This window comes from Cydia pomonella, chromosome 5 (genome assembly GCF_033807575.1).
Source record: "Cydia pomonella isolate Wapato2018A chromosome 5, ilCydPomo1, whole genome shotgun sequence".
NCBI lineage: Eukaryota > Metazoa > Arthropoda > Insecta > Lepidoptera > Tortricidae > Cydia > Cydia pomonella.
In genome coordinates this window covers 8,005,891-8,022,379 of record NC_084707.1, presented here as the reverse complement: position 1 = coordinate 8,022,379, position 16,489 = coordinate 8,005,891, and the positions used below count along the sequence as shown (strand labels likewise).

Sequence of the window (16,489 nt, the reverse complement as noted above, 5' to 3'; positions counted from 1 at the left end):
ATTGACTTCTCAGTGGACCATCACGCCCAAATGTGTACCTGTACCTACTTGTTATATGCCCTACCAGAGACACAGCAATTACTAGGAATTAATGAACGTTAGGGGATCACGTAGGTAATGTATGTGTGTATTCAGTGTATCGTTTACACTTGTAGAAGAGCTGTTGGCGCGGGACAAGGTGCGGTCCCGTCTCCCGAGGCGCAAAACGCGAGGCGCGAGGCAACATCGCGAATTAATTAAGGAAGTCGTTACGCGTCGATAGCGCATTAGCTACACGCACGGGAAATTGCCGACACAAAGGATATTTCCTGCGTTTTCCCCGATTTAAAGCAATTCACGGATTTTGATTAAGCCCCCGCTGCTACAGCGAGATTATTCCCCTTTCAGAGCAAAGAATGGTTTATTTCAGACACCGTGAAAGTGAATTGTATTTCCTTATGATTATTGATTTTGGGTCGAGCCATGAGTTTGGCGGTTGGGCTGGGGATTTCTTGAATGAGTTCTGTCTTAATTTTCGTGTATGGGAAGTGTTGTGTAACAAGATCTTCAGGTTTTTATTGAAATGTGTTTAACGATGGGTCATGATACCGATACGTTGATGTGTGTGGGTGTTATTTTTTAACTTTCTATGAGTAGGTATTTATATTAGACAATTTTCGAAGAACCTCACCAAAGAACGATTTGTTTAAAAACAAATCTTCTAATTAAAGTAACAATTCTTAGGTAATAAAATAACTTGCCAATTGCACATCGACCGAGCGAGCTTTTGCATCTGTGTGTACAAAAATTGTACATATAACAAGTCAACCAGCTCGGTTTTTGGTACCATTGAGACCATTCGCCAATATAAATTGATGAATACCTACATACAAAATTATTACTTAAAAATAAAGTATACAACACGTTTATATCGAATCGCAAACCCAGTTCAAGCTAGATACGAACAACCAATAGAAACTATGTTCATTATCTCCCAAAGAAGCGGCAAGCGGCAACTTTAGATTGGCGCAATAATTATTTATTCCGCTCACCGCCGACCCGACTCAGCGAACTATTCAGCGAAGAAACGCTATTTCTCCCGGTCAGATAAGGCGTTTGATTTTCCCCATTTTCGCCTGGACTTTAATTATGGCCCCTGGTTTTGTGTAAAATAGTTGGCGGAGTTATTTAATCTGGGATCAGTATGCGGCTCGCGCACAAGCCAATGACTCGGGAAATATACGTTCCGAAGGGAATTATTTATTTTGTAATCATAATGTAAATATGCCTTTTCGTAACAGTTTTTGGCGACCTGTTTTAGAACAGGTTAAAATTGTACAATTATATACTTGAAAAAGGCTGTACATGACAAAGAAAGTTATTTTGATGAATCCAGCAAGCTGAAATATTTCAACTATACGAGTATTCGTAAAATGTGGTTGACGCATCTATTACTATAACAGGATGCTTGCAGACAGTAAAACAAGTTTTTTAATATGTCGATATGTATACCTATTCAAACATTTGATGCTAGCTCTTGCAACATGTGACTACTTTTAGTTGGAAAAATCAGAATGGACATAAGTAATTAATTTTCGCACTCAAACGAGGTTCTGAATGTACATTGCAGCGACTCCCTCAAAACTAAGTAAACGTACTCAATTTCCAACAATCGTAATGAGTGTGTTCCGCACCCCGTCATTTCTTTAGTTGCTGAACTGTATAACTACACGGAGCCAAACAATATAGCGCCGTAAAAAATAAGCGCACATCAGACTCGAGCATGTAATTCTAGCGCACTCTTCCGGCCCGAACAAAGGAGGAGGGTAAGAACACGAGTTACTCGACACCCGTGCCTTACGCAGATTTGTTTCTCGACAAACCGCCCTTCAAACTAAAACAAACTCTGCAAACAACTAACACGATCCATTCCAGCTTATTACGCGCCTCTATCTTCAAACGTTTCGGACGGCACGTACAGACGCAGGAAATTCGTGATAGTCAAATTGTAGTCTTACAGGGCGTGTATATTTAAATTATTACATTCCAAACTTTGTTACGGACGTGCAAGACTCAGTTTTCATTACAAATGGCGGCGGAAGGGTCCTTGGGATATAGCAGGTACGTCACATGAGGACTGCGAAAGAAAAATGTACCTTTAACGACGTGAGGATTCTGAGTCGGGAGGAGAAATAAGCCGTAACAGGATGTCGTTCAGGATAATACCTCTTTCGTTTTGTTTTCTTTTTTAAAGATTGTAGAGTTCGTTTGAAATTCCATCACGGAATTTACGAGCAGATACGCTGGATAGCGAAGTTTTAAATGTCATACGTGAAAATTACTAGTTTGCCATGTGAAAATAATGAGACGACTTAGCGCGCCATACATATGAGAGAATGTACTTACAGGTTAAACGTAAACCCGCACAATAATGCGTCGGCCTCAAGTACAGTGAACTTCCTCATTCACGTCAGTTTTTTTTATATTTTTTATACTACGTCGGTGGCAATTAAGCATACGGCCCGCCTGATGGTAAGCAGTCTCCGTAGCCTATGTACGCCTGCAACTCCAGAGGAGTTACATGCGCGTTGCCGACCGCAAATCCGCCCCCCCTCGTTGAGCTCAGTTAGTGTACTCACAAATGCACGGGCGCGTCGTGAGAGCCTTCTCGCGGCGTCGATATATTCCAGCCATTACTAGAGAGTCGCAACTTTGCGAGTGATCACCCGCCACGGCCACGGCTAGACGTCGCCACACAAACACAGCCCCGCACACAAAAACGAGTCCGCAGGTAAAAAATCACCCCTGTGTGTGTCGAGTGGCCGTGTGTGAGCTTAGAAACAGTATACTTATAGTAGTCCCACAGTTGTAGCTACTTATAAGTAAGTAGCTATCGCGACTCCTTTGTTCTAGCAGCTGATTGGAGCCAGGCCCGGAAATGCGTGTCACCCCACCCCCTCATTGGTCCGTTTCATTTTCTTAGCGCGAGAGAGATGCAGCTACACAGTTTAAGGATACGGATCTGTGTGTAGCGCGGTAGGTAGGTGTCATGAGTTGCTTGTTTTGCTCGTTGACTATGTTTATGCCGCTTCGCCTAGATAAACTATTCGGCGAGTTGGCTTGAGAGTTTGCAAATTGTTTCTCTCGGAGTTGGTCGTCCGGAATTTTGATTTTATCAAATTAGATTGGTTCGTCGGAGTAGCGGGAACTTAACTAGTTTCGGAGCTTTAATTAAGATTTACTCATGGCTTGTTAAAGATTATATTATTTTTCATACTGTCTTGCGTTTATGAGACAAAAACCAATCAGTTATAAAATGTCGATATGTTGTTCTTTACAAGTAATTTATTCAATTTCCACAATTACTATCCTTGCGGTTTATGTAAATTATAGGTATGTGTAAAAATTTCAAATCTGTTGAAATCTTTTCTGATTGTTTACTAGTAGCCAAAACATAAAGCGGTGCGAAGTGAGCGGGAGGCAGCGACAGGCTAATCACCACTTTATCGCGCCTGTCACCCGCAGCATTCAATTCAACTAGCTGTTTACCACCACTGTAGCGGTTATTACAACGCAAAAAGGACGATTTTACAATGCACGTATTTGTTTATAAACAAAATTTAGAGTCGCTTTTATATGGAATGAAAATTGTAAAACCGTGGTAGTAATCAAAGATTTTGAAAACTCTTTATAAAACATTAGTTTCAAATAAAAACAGTTGTCACATTAAGTGGAACCAAAAAGTTTATCATAAATGTAAAATTATGTGCATTTAAATTATGCAAGGTGAACGTTACCAGGAGGCCAATTCAAACGTATATTTTGATATCTAATTGATGCCATTTAGTTAACATGTATTTCGCGCGTATTTTTTGTACATTGGCACGAGTGAGACGCCCGGACGAATGATGATAATATGATATCTTTTAGATGTCAAAATGTACATACGAATTTGTACATACGAATTGTCCCCTAGATCTGTACTATCTATAGCTAAAACTCTCATTTTGAGTGTAATAATAAAGAGAGTGTTTCTTTTTATATATTATAGGTAAATTATTAAGTGTCAAAAGTGGCGTTTCTAGTTGAAAAGACAGTAATAAATTACAATGCAGTTGTACACGTAGGTATAGGTATATAATATAGAACTAGGTACATGTACATAACCAGCATGATGCCCTGCTGCACGTAATAACCAATTTACCTGATTAACTTATCAATCAAATATCGACTTTGCATCCCCGTATTAAGGACGACATGTCTATAAGTGCGCATTAGGCAGGCAGACAGGCAGTGGGCTAATCGGCACTCTGTCACAGCCGTCACGCGCAGGCAGCCACGTGCTGCGGTGCTAACAGCTACCTACCGCAACGCGACGCGACAGGGAGCGCGTTCTAAATTCAAAAATATTAATTAGAATTTTATTTATATTGTACTAGCGGCCCCGCCCTACGCTCGGTCATGACAAGCGCAGAAATATGAAATTCGTATTAAAATACTATTAGGCATCTACATTTATATTAAATGGTTATATTTTAGGTTTATTTATTTTAAAAGTCGTGAAGCATGAACAGATATAATGGCAAGGAAGACCCTGAATTTATAAAATATTTGAATGGTCCGTTACCATGTGCAACAACTTAAGATCTAGTTACATATATTATATACTATTCCTTCCCAAGTTACCACCATGGCGAGTCCATGTCCAGCAATGTAATGCGAATGAGCGATGACGAAGATTAAATAAAATTGTACTTACTCTTGTTTTAAATTTCATTGTTGTTTCTATTTTGGTCAACTTACACCTAAAATTAACTAAACACAATCTCCCAACAACTTGCTTTGAAATGTTAGTTAATGACGATCTTTTTTGTGAAAAATTATATTTAGCCAATCACACAAAGCCCTGCTAAAAACTCGTCGCACCGCACAATAAAAGTAAAATATCAAATATTAGAAACAACTACATCAATGCCACGAAAATAACAAAAACTGAACCCTAAATAACTCTCATTACGTTGTCGTTTCACGTGACTGGCTAAACATTTTTAACTTTTAATTGGGTTTCTTCATTTGGGCAAAGTTGATTGAAGATTACTTATTTCGGGCATATTACGCCATCAAATCTGTAACGTAATACTCCGGATTAAATTGAGGTTAAAACCATAATATTTCGCAATTTGTTTCCATAACCGAAAACATGAAATTCTTCAGTTATGCATAAAGCTAAACTGTTAGAAAGTTTCAAACACTCTTTTATGAAGCAATATTTCTTTTGAAATAAAATAAAATAAATACAAAGTACGAGAAAATTTGGAAAGTTTTTCAACTTATAATCTTACAGAATGAAACGAAACCTAAAAAGCGGGCCAGTTCTTTAGCAAAAATAAGATGACTATTTACGCAACCAAACAGCCAGAATTAGTTAGTATTATATTTACCTAACGGCTATAAACAGGAGAAATGTTTTAAATTTGGAACTCTCTAAAGAAGACCACGGCAAAAGAAATCAATTTCAATAATTGTTGTTGTTGTAATAATGAAAGGAGAGTTCTCTTCTTGTTTCAAAGATAATTTTCATGGAAAATTTGATGTGGTCATTTAATATGGAACAAGAGATAATAATGAAATTGAAAAAAAGAAAGTTATTTTTGTTTGAAACGTTATAAAACTAACATACTTATGTTAAATGACGTACTTATGTTATTTGCTGTCCTAAAGATACCACTCAGCATGTGTGAGAGCACATAGTACAACGATTATGATTTTCAGTGGACCCTTGATGCAGAATAGATATTTCTAATAATCTTGGGAACACTGCTCTTTGTTGAAAAAATTAAATAGGTATATAAAGTTATACTACTTAAAATAAAAGCATGTTAAACTAAAAGGAAAGTGTTACCTATATAAACTATGAGTACTAGTGATAAATATTATGTTACCATTTAGCTAAATGTATTTTTTATACTTGTATGATATTATTCTTGTTTTGAAATAAACCAGTATTACAAACAAACTCCTCCACAAGTTAATTCAAAACCACATAAGCCTTTATTGTGATCCCGATATCTTTCAAATCACTCGACGGCAATACACTTGTCATCTTCGCCATTGTGACATTCAGCGCGGGAGGGCTCAGCGCCGACTTACCTTTCAATCGATATCGACAGTCGATTATCGATATTTGTGCTCCATTCCATCCACAATAGAGCGACTCTCATTGTTCGATATTTAAAAAACAGGTGTCTAAACTAACCGCGAAAAAAACCCTTTGATATGTTTATCAACCCTTTAGAGATCGGGGGCGGTTTTGGCCGAACAATTGATGGTTTGTGAATGGGTTTTCGATGATTATCGTTGAAAAGCCAGAGGTTACTGACAGGTGAGATGTCAGCCTTGTGAATGGAGACGCGATGCTCCAATGATTGTAAGTTGACTCGATAAGAAAGTAGTAAAGTTTTTATTAAAAGTTTGACGCAGGTCTACTTGTAATGACGGGGACATTATTTCTTATCGGATGTGAATACAACTACATGAATACTCGTATTTTTTATTATAATTACATGCACACTGTATATATGCGTAACAAAATTATATATGTTGTACAAAAATAATCATTAAATCTAGAAAATACGTAAACGGAAGTATGAATATAAATAAAATTAAAATATGAAATATTACCTAACTATTATTGAATTATGAATTTCAATGAATGAAAAATATCTAATATGTGAGATACAGAAAGCTTAAAATTAGTAGTTAAGTTACCTACACATCAACATGTAAATCTACGTCAAGCTGCAGTTCCGAAACCGGAAAACAAATGATAATTGAAATTTGACGTCAAGACTTTCCCAACGCCTCGGAAGCCCGTGACGTCATGTGCTGAAACTGCCGTCATGTACAAAAACTTTCGTCGTCACGCGACGAAAACGAGTTACCTTTTCCACGTGACGAAGGTAAACAAGGAAAAGATGGATATTCCCATGAGCATGGGGCCGCCATCTTGGAAGCGTGATCGTGCTCGTGAGGTGGAAGCGTGGTAAGGACTCTCAACTGAGATCATCTACGTCATTGGTACATGCGAATCCGACAAAAATGAGTTTGTATTGTAAAATAGTGTGCTAGTAAAACAATGTATATGTTACCGTAAAAACACAAAATAAAAAATCAAACAATATATCTATGATTGAATGATAATATGTATAAAAACTATATTTTTAATAATAAGTATAATGAATATACCTACTTTTCAACTACTGAAAAATCAGATAATTTAAAAAATAGTAGGTACTTTCACTATAGCTTTAGGCATAGGCTTTTGATTAAAAGCATAAATAATAATGCCTAGTAATTTTAAAGCTATTGTTAAAAAGGCACTGATAAAGATACGAGTAGAAATGTAAAAATACACAGTAGCATTTAAAAAAATCTAATTGTAACTAAATAAGTGAAACAGCGGTTGCATCCCTATATCCTTGCCTTAGTCCATATAATCTTAAAAACATACGATTAGTTCCAAGTAAATGGAAATGTAATGTGTTCCTATAACAATAAACAGTTTTAATTTTTTTTACACAGCGACATGTAAATCTACGTCAAGCTGCAGTTTCGAAACCGGAAAACAATTTACAATTGAAATTTGAAGTTAAGAATTTCCCAATGGCTTTGAAGTCCGTGACGTCATGCTCTGAACCTACCATCATGCACAAAAACTGTCGTCCTCACGCGACGAAAACGTGCTACATTTTCCACGTGATGAAAGTAAATAAGGGAAAGCCATGCACGCCATATTGGAAGCGTGGTCGTGCTCGTGAGGTTGGAGCGTGAGGATTCTATACTGAGATCATCTACGTCATTAGTACAGGTGAAACCGACAAAAATGAGTTTGGGCCCGATTCGAAGAATGATTAAGACACGTTTAAGATCTTGGAAAGATCTTTAAAAGATCGATAACTAAACGACATGACAAAATTGAAGTTTATTTCGATTCCGCTGTGATCCCAGTAAGATCTATCTACGATATTTCTAACGTCAAAGTGACATTGGTTGCCCGAATCCTGCTTCTGTCAATTATACGACATACAAACGATATCTAAATGAGAACTTATCGTTATCGTATCTCATTCTTCGAATCGGGCCGTTTGTATTTTTAATTTGTGTGCCAATTTGTGTTTTAACTGAAAATGAGTTGTCCCTACTACGAGTATAAACTCGTTTTCCGTAACTTCCTCGGCGAAAATACATTTTCACTAGGTAAAACTAGTTTTCCGAAATGCCTTGAAAATCCTCCTGAAAATTGGTGTTCACTAATTAACATAATATGTTTTAACTAAAATGTATTATTAATAATAATATTATACTAGTTGGGTATAACTAGTATTAACAGTATTTTGCCAGAATCAAGAAGGAGCGTGTTGAGTTGACTGTAGTCCGTGACCAAACAGCGCGCGAAGGTGAGCGAGCGAAGCGAGTGTGCCGCGGCAGCGGGCGGCAAGCGGCGAGCGTCAGAACGGAATTGATGTTATTATATAATGTTAATTTGGAAAAAAAAGATATATTTATGGCTTAAAAACTAGTTTTAATCGAAATATTTTTAAACAGTTTGTAGAAACTGACTACTTGATACATCCTGAGATTCTTGAGCAACTTTTACTATGGGACAAATCCCGAAATCGCGACAAATTTTACTCTCCCATAGAAAATGTCAAGGTCAGACAGCCAAAATGTATGAAACAGCCAAATTTATTTCGCGATTTCGGGTTTAGTCCCATTGTGAAAATTACTCAGAATAACCTATATATTCACCCCGTAAATTATTGCAGGTAACTAAATAAACACCCTGTACGTAATATAGAAAATTGAAAATATAAAATTATATAACGAAAAAATGTAAAGGAAATTATATCACAAATCTGACTGAAAAACATCTATTGATATACGAAAATCAAACAAAATTAAAAACTGGTAGTTACCCACACAGCAACACTTTATAGTACCTAGATTTAAAATCTACGTTAAGCTGTAGTTGCAAAACCGGAAAAGAAATAATAAATTAAATTTGACGTCAAAACTCTATCCCAATACCTTGGAAGCCCGTGACGTCATGTGGTGAACCTGCCGTCATGCACAAAAACTTTCATCATCACGCGACAAAAACGAGTTAAATTTTCCACGTGATGAAAACAAACAAGGAAAAGCTACGGACGCCATCTCGGAAGCGTGGTCGTTCTCGTGAGGACTACTGAGATCATCTACGTCAACGTCATTGGTACATGCGAACCCAACAAAAATGAGTTAGCCAACTTTACAAACATTTGCTAAAGATACGATATGGATGAGATGCGTCAGTGTCAAAAGTGACGTTTTTGTTTGAAAAAACCAATCCAATTTATATCATATCGTATCTTTATGAAATTTTTGACGTATCTTAGAGTTTGCCGAAGAATACCGTGAAATCCCAGTTAAAGCTAGTTGTCACCAAGGATTTACGGCAAACTAGTTTTAATTAGGGAAAACGGGTATTACTAGTTAAAACTTGTTTTCCGTAACGCCGTAAAGGAAAACGCGTTTTCACTAGTTAAAACTAGTTTTCTACAACGCCTCGGTGATACACCGATCCGAGTTTTAACTGGAATTTTCCAGTCTAAACTAGTTTTCGAAAAATCCTTGGTGACACATCGATATGTAAATCTACGTCGAGCTACAGTTTCGAAACAGGAAAATAAACAATCATTGAAATTTGACGTCAAGACTTTCCCAATGCCTAGGAAGCCCGTGACGTCATGTGCTGAAACTGCACGAAAACTTTTGACATCACGCGACAAAAACGAGTTAAATTTTCCACGTGATGAAAACAAACAAGGAAAAGCTACGGACGCCATCTCGGAAGCGTGGAGGTACTCGTGAGGTTGTAGCGTGAGGACTACTGAGAACATCTACGTCATTGGTACATACGAAATCGACAAGACTGAATATAGAATAGAATAGAATAGACATAATTTATTCATAAGCACTAATACAAGATAGAAAATCATACAAGACAGAGAGACATAAAAAGGAGAAAGTGCCACGAAATGGTCTCGTCTCAGAATGTTGCTGGCGACTTCCAGCGCTGATCTTCTGTTGAGACCATCCAGTAAAACAATCACGACAGACAAAAATAATCAACAAAATTAATATAAAACATAAAAAAGACAAAAATAGTAATAAATTAAGAATACATTACAATAACTATAATTATGGTTGGTTCTATTGTTATATCGGGCCAAACTCATTTCGGCCGTACAATATGTATTGTTAAATAATGTATATGCTACCGTAAAAACTTTTAGGTGAAAACACGTTTTCCCTAGTTAAAAATGTTAAAATTAGATTTCCGTAACGCCTTGGTGAAAACGCGTTTTCACTAGTTAAAACTAGTTTTTGGTAACGCTTCGGTGACAACTAGGTTTAAGGTGTCGTAAGTACCTAGAGCGGAGTTTATGAAAAATCGTACCACTTCTTTAGATCACAATAGGTACGGTTGCCAAAAAACTAATTGGCAATCTTGAGGACTTTCTCTAGTACCTTAATTTTTTTAAAGAGTGAAGCAGTGTAATAAAGATTTTCAAAATGTAAGTATCCAATACAATATAGCTTTACATATATGCAAAATACATGTAGTTAAGTAAACCAGTTATCTCAATTTGTATCATGATAAATTAATATACGTAAATTTATTGATTACAATCCTGATTTTTTTACTTTTGCTTGATAGACTTTCTTTTTGAATATTAGTCTAGCTAAAACGCACTTTGAAACTTCTTAACAATTTATGCATAAAAGCTAAAAATAGGTATGAAATATGCCCTTAAAAATGCGCTATTTAAGCTAAATATCTACAGATATATAACAATAAGAAAATATTAAATTTAATAGGTATCAACACAGAGACATAGAAATATACGTCAAGCTACAGTTTCGAGTTTAGAACCAGGAAAAGAAACCATCGTTAAAATTTAACGTCAACATTTTCCAAACGCCTTGGAAGCCCGTGACGTCGTGTGCTGAAACTGCCGTCATGCACAAAAACTTTCGTCATCACGCGACAAACACGAGTTAAATTTTCCACGTGACGAAAACAAACAAGGAAAAACCATGTCCGCATTCTCAGTCGAGCTCGAGAGATTGAAGCATTAAGTACTCTCTACTGAGATCATCTACGTCATTGGTACGTGTAAACCCAACAAAAATAAGTTTGTATTGTTAAATAGTGTGCTCGATAAAAATGTATATGTATATTCAAAAACTTTAAGTATATATTTCGTTTCTTAAAGGTTTAAATTGTGATCTGTACCCCTAGTGTAACTTTGATCGACATCGTAACGTGACGAACGCGTTTGCGTTAAGTATCATTTTGTATAGGATTTTGAGGTTCCAAAACGTCCCGCTTGGCGCGCTCCTTCGAAATCCAATACAAAATGAGACTAAACGCAAACGCGTACGTCACGTTTGGAAATCGAATTTATTTACACTAGGGGTACAGGAAATACAAAATACCAATCAACAAAGATATAAGCTACAAGTGTAAATTTAACGTATCTACAAATAAAGTACTAGTGTCTTGACTCACCTCTTATTTCTCATGGAAAGAGCCTCAAATAGAAACCTGAAAAAGAAATCTAGGATTAGAGACGAAGGCTAAATGCTGGTCAACTCAGGTGCTTAAATATATTGGGAATCAAAAGTTTGTCATATTAGGTTATGCTATTTTTAATAGCTAAGTACCTGGGCGACCGAGCTTTGCTCGGTTATAACTATTTATTGTAATATGGTGGTCTATAGGTGATAATCTTAACTACATTTTTTTACTAAATTAAACTTGTCTAAAACAATAAAAATTAAAAAATTATATATAAACTTGAACATATAAAAAAAAAAATTTAGTCACCGGGCGAGATTCGAACCCGTAACACTCGTTTAGCAGTCCGCGTCTTAACCCGCTGGAGCAGACGGACAGTGGCCGGCAACACGAAATTAGCGACCATATTCTGCGTCGAAAGAAAAACTCATGAAAACTCGAAAACACGCGTTTTCCCAAACATAAGACTAATCTAGATAGATTGTATACCCCCAAAAACCCCCATATACCAAATTTCAGCGAAATCGTTAGAGCCGTTTCCGAGATCACAGTAATATATATATTTATATATATACAAGAATTGCTCGTTTAAAGGTATAAGATATAAAATGTTTTCAACTGAACTACAACCACGAGTAATCGTAATTTAAATTTCTAAGCACTGCTGTAACAGCATTGCTCTATTTTTATACATTAAGTAAAGAATACGTAGTTATATTATATACTAACAAAACTTCCGTAAGACACACGGCCCGATTCGAATTTATAAATCAAAAAAATATTAGAGCTCTAGATACGATATGGATTGGATATGTGAATGTGAACAGTAACGTTTCATCAAACAAAAACGTAATATTTGACTGACGTAAGTTCGAACCGGGCCGTTAGTCATATATTTACGCCTTTATACAAGTGTTTTGCAGGATACTACGGCGTAGCGCTGCAAATATAACACAAAGTTTTATTCTATTTCTGTGTCCAAATTGAAACAAGAAAGAACTAAGAAATGCTGGCTTTTAAAGTACACAATAAACTAAATGGACTACAAAATGTTTATTTAGCCCATCATTCTCCATTATCCAAGTCTGTGGCCGTTCCTCAAACTCTTTCATTAGGCTTAAGTAACTCCGCATTTAGGTAAAGCATAATGAAAATGCTCCAACTATGTCTAGTACGGTTTGAAAAAACAACGAGGCCTACAAAAGGGATACACTAAAAAATGCACCGGAAAGTACATCGTGAAGTTTCTGTTCAAAGTGAGGTAACGCACGGCGCGTTGCACCTAACCAACCGTGGAGCTAAGAACGTGGGCCGAGTCATGAGCGATGCAGGGCTGTTTCTAAAAGTTCCTAATGGCTCATCATTATCATCATTTGTTTAAGAGTCAACTTTCATCGGTTCTCTCTTTAACTTCATCAGTGACTGAAAATTTATTCGCTGACCTATTGTACAGTTAAATAACAAGTTTTTGGAACGGTAATCGTTTTGATTCGTTTAAATTTTCTCTTCTAATCAGTTTTGAGTTATAAAATTTCTAATATTTCTATTACCAAAAATATTTTGATAAAATATTAATAACACGTAATTAATGGATGACCCCTTCACTTTCATTAAGCTAATGTATTTTTTTTCGGTGGTATGGAAAAAATAGTAGTTTGTTTTTATATTAGTAATTTCCATTAGTTTCTTAAGTACCTAAAATCGCTTAAAAACAGAAAGTTTCGATTAGTTGCATTAAGATTCAACAAGTGCTGTTACCATTACGTGTTTACATCTTCAAAAACTGAAACTACCCCGCTATACCCCGCTACTCCACAATACTTCAAAGCTAAAAAAACGGAGAGATGGACCGATGGATACTTGTGTATGGCGAAAACCCCATAAGTGTTGTTGACTACGAAACCCAAAAAACCCGTCTGGTTAAAACGTTAATGTCTTGTACAGTCAGCATCAATAGTAGCGGATGAAACAACGCGCCAAAAGTATCTGATATTCTGGATAACTTTTCCAAATCAAGATAATTCTCTAAAATTTACTTTCAAGAGTATATCTTTTATAGTCTAAATTGTTCTACATATAGAAGCATCAACTTTTGTTAAGCTGTTACAGAATGGCAGATACTTTTGAAACCTTGTTTGATCCGCTACTTTTGATGCTGACTATACTACGAGTCTCGAACGTAAGTCACTTCCACTTCTGAGAACAAATCGCAGAGCGAGCCAAAAAAAGTTTACCATTACTAAGCCAATCGAATATAAAACTAAATGTACCAATTTTATTCTAGATAAATGAAGACTTACAGAACTTACTGATCTCAATCGCTCTTTGAAGGTACATACCTGAAATATGGTTTTCGCACCATAATGTGCTTTGGTTTTGTTAGATGCGATGTTCCTTTAAGGTGCAATGGGATAACTTCAAAAGCCGGGTAATTTTTAAAACGGAAAATATCTACTAATAAACTAGAAGCAATTTCTACTGCAGCAACATAAAGCAATATGCCTTGGTAAGCGTTGCATTAGCAGTAGTATTTATTGCACAAAACAAGTACATAAAACAAAGAGAATACAGTAAATGTGTACAAAGGTGAACTGATCCCCTTAAACATTACCGTAAGTGTTGCTAAAGTACGAAGTGCCCAAATAAAACAAATACATCCATGTAAATTCCGAGCCGCAATCCGCCTCCGCTTATCCCGTGCGCTAACCTTTCAGCCGCTCTGAATAGCTGGTGTCGGCAAGGCGAGTGCCTACCGTTGCATATTTATGAAGCGCCTCAAACACTATAAATAGTTGATACGGGCGGCCTCGCCGGGTAATGGAGTAAATACAACCGACGGTCGCTGTAATTTATACTGAATGGGAATACCTAAGAGGACCGAGAGAAACTGTAGGTCAATATTTTCGGTTTTGTGCAATTTATACCGATAATTTTCAAAAGTATCAAAATATGCAAGTAATAAAAGTTATTCCTTTTGCATTTTGTATCATTTGGCGTTGAAACTCTAGGTCCATGGGGTCCCAGCGCGCACAAGTTTTTCGCAGAAATCGCGAAGCGCGGTTGACGTAACTGATGGTGACTGAAGATCTGGCGGCTTCCTTGCACAACGTATCAGCATTGCGATACAACGAGGAAATGCCGCCGGCATCCTTGGCACAATGCCTCAAGGGCATTTTAGATTTAAGCTAGTTATACTAATACCACTGTATATACAGTGTATCCATTATGTACGCTGTTATTGTAGATAAAATATGTAGTTATTCCTTAAATAAATAAGTAACAGAATCCTTGGGTAGCTGATGAGCTACCTTGATATAAATTACATTTTCTTCTAAAAACATTAGTAATATAACTAGGTATTCATTTTGGAAGTTTAATCTATTGTTATGGCTTTAATATTTAAGCCAAGGAATGGACTAGGGACAATTGTCCCACGACACGTATCGCCAGCGACGTCGGGTGTAGTGCCACGACGTTGCCCATCTTCGCTCGACATGTCAAGCGACATTGCGCGCCTTACATAAATATGTTGTCGGCCGACATGTCGAGCGAAGTCCATCTGTTTCAAGCCTCGCAAAGCTTACTAGTGTTGAATTCGTATAACGCTGATTTTCGCAAACATTAGCTCGTCGAGTCAACGGCCGCGGCATTAGAATGCAGAGCGACGATTTGTGAGCGTGAGACCGATTGCCATGTCACGTCTGCTTAATATTTTCGTCGAAAGTCGGTCGGACTTCCTTTCAGTTGGAGAAATCGATTAATGAGCCCCAGCTCTGTATGTGAAGCGTTTGAAGCAGAAACCGAATATGGGGAAGCGGTAAATAGGGGGGAAATTAGAGTTGATGATATTTTTAACCAATTGCCGAAAAAGGTTATATTTCCTCATTTAATTTAATTTAGGATTACCTAGAATTCTGCTCGACACCTTGTTTTTTAGTTCTGTTTGTTTAGTTTTATTGTTTAGGGCTTTAGGTATATAAGGAGAAAATAGAGAAAATATAAAAAAAGTATCAAAGATTTTTATACAATTCCATTTGCTCCGGCAATTTAGTTACCTAGGCTTTCGTTTATCACACCTCGGCACCGAACCCTACAAGTAACTAATTAATATCTTGTTCAATCTAAATTAACCACTAATCTGGTTAGGTGCTAGATAAATAATAAACAAGGCAACGTAAATTGATCAAATAAGTCAATGGAAATGATCGCGGAGCCATATTGCATTTGCTTTCATCTGCTGATTGAAAGACAGAATACGTCGATGCTCACTAATATCATTTCAGCGCAGACGGCAACGGAAAGGCGTGTATAGTTTCAATACAAAACCACGTTAAACGGGTACATTCTTCGTACAATGTCGCTTTTGTGAGGGTCGCTAAGGGTATGCCAGTTTTCAGGGTTCAGTGGAGATTGTGCAAGTGTGAATTTTGCGTTGTCAAGCGATTTTGCGGTGCGGGCCGACTGGGCAGTGGTCGAACGTGCTAATCTGCGTGGAGTGTCGCGTGTGATTGGTTAGACGGCGATGTCCAATTTTCCGGTGGCGACGGGTATTAGTTCAACGGAAAACCATTCGCGTAGTGGACGTATTTGCGCTAGCATTTGTTTATAATTGGAATTTTAGAACTCAAAGGAGCCCGAACACATAAACAAATGCAATACAGAAAAAAGTATATTTAATATATTCTTGGGGTTCTTTTCAATTTACTTATGTTATGTCTTTTTATCAAAATTGTTCGATACTGTATCAATGTTATTCTAAATTTGCGCTGAACATAATTTTTTATTTTAGCTTTTTGTATTTTCTTTATCTAAACAAGTTTCTCATGCACACATGCACAGCAATTTTAAATCGCATGCATTCATCCGAAAAGGTGAAACTTAATGACA

General features: G+C 36.8%; 1 protein-coding gene across 1 annotated transcript in view; it reads right to left on the bottom strand.

Annotated features, from left to right (window-relative positions):
• LOC133517631 (uncharacterized) overlaps positions 1-16,489 on the bottom strand; it is a 394,272-nt gene that overhangs the window by 179,174 nt on the left and 198,609 nt on the right. Inside the window, exon 3 of the mRNA XM_061850980.1 lies at positions 11,594-11,629. Within this exon, the coding sequence (XP_061706964.1) occupies positions 11,594-11,629 (36 nt within the window). The remainder of the gene's footprint in view (positions 1-11,593; positions 11,630-16,489) is intronic.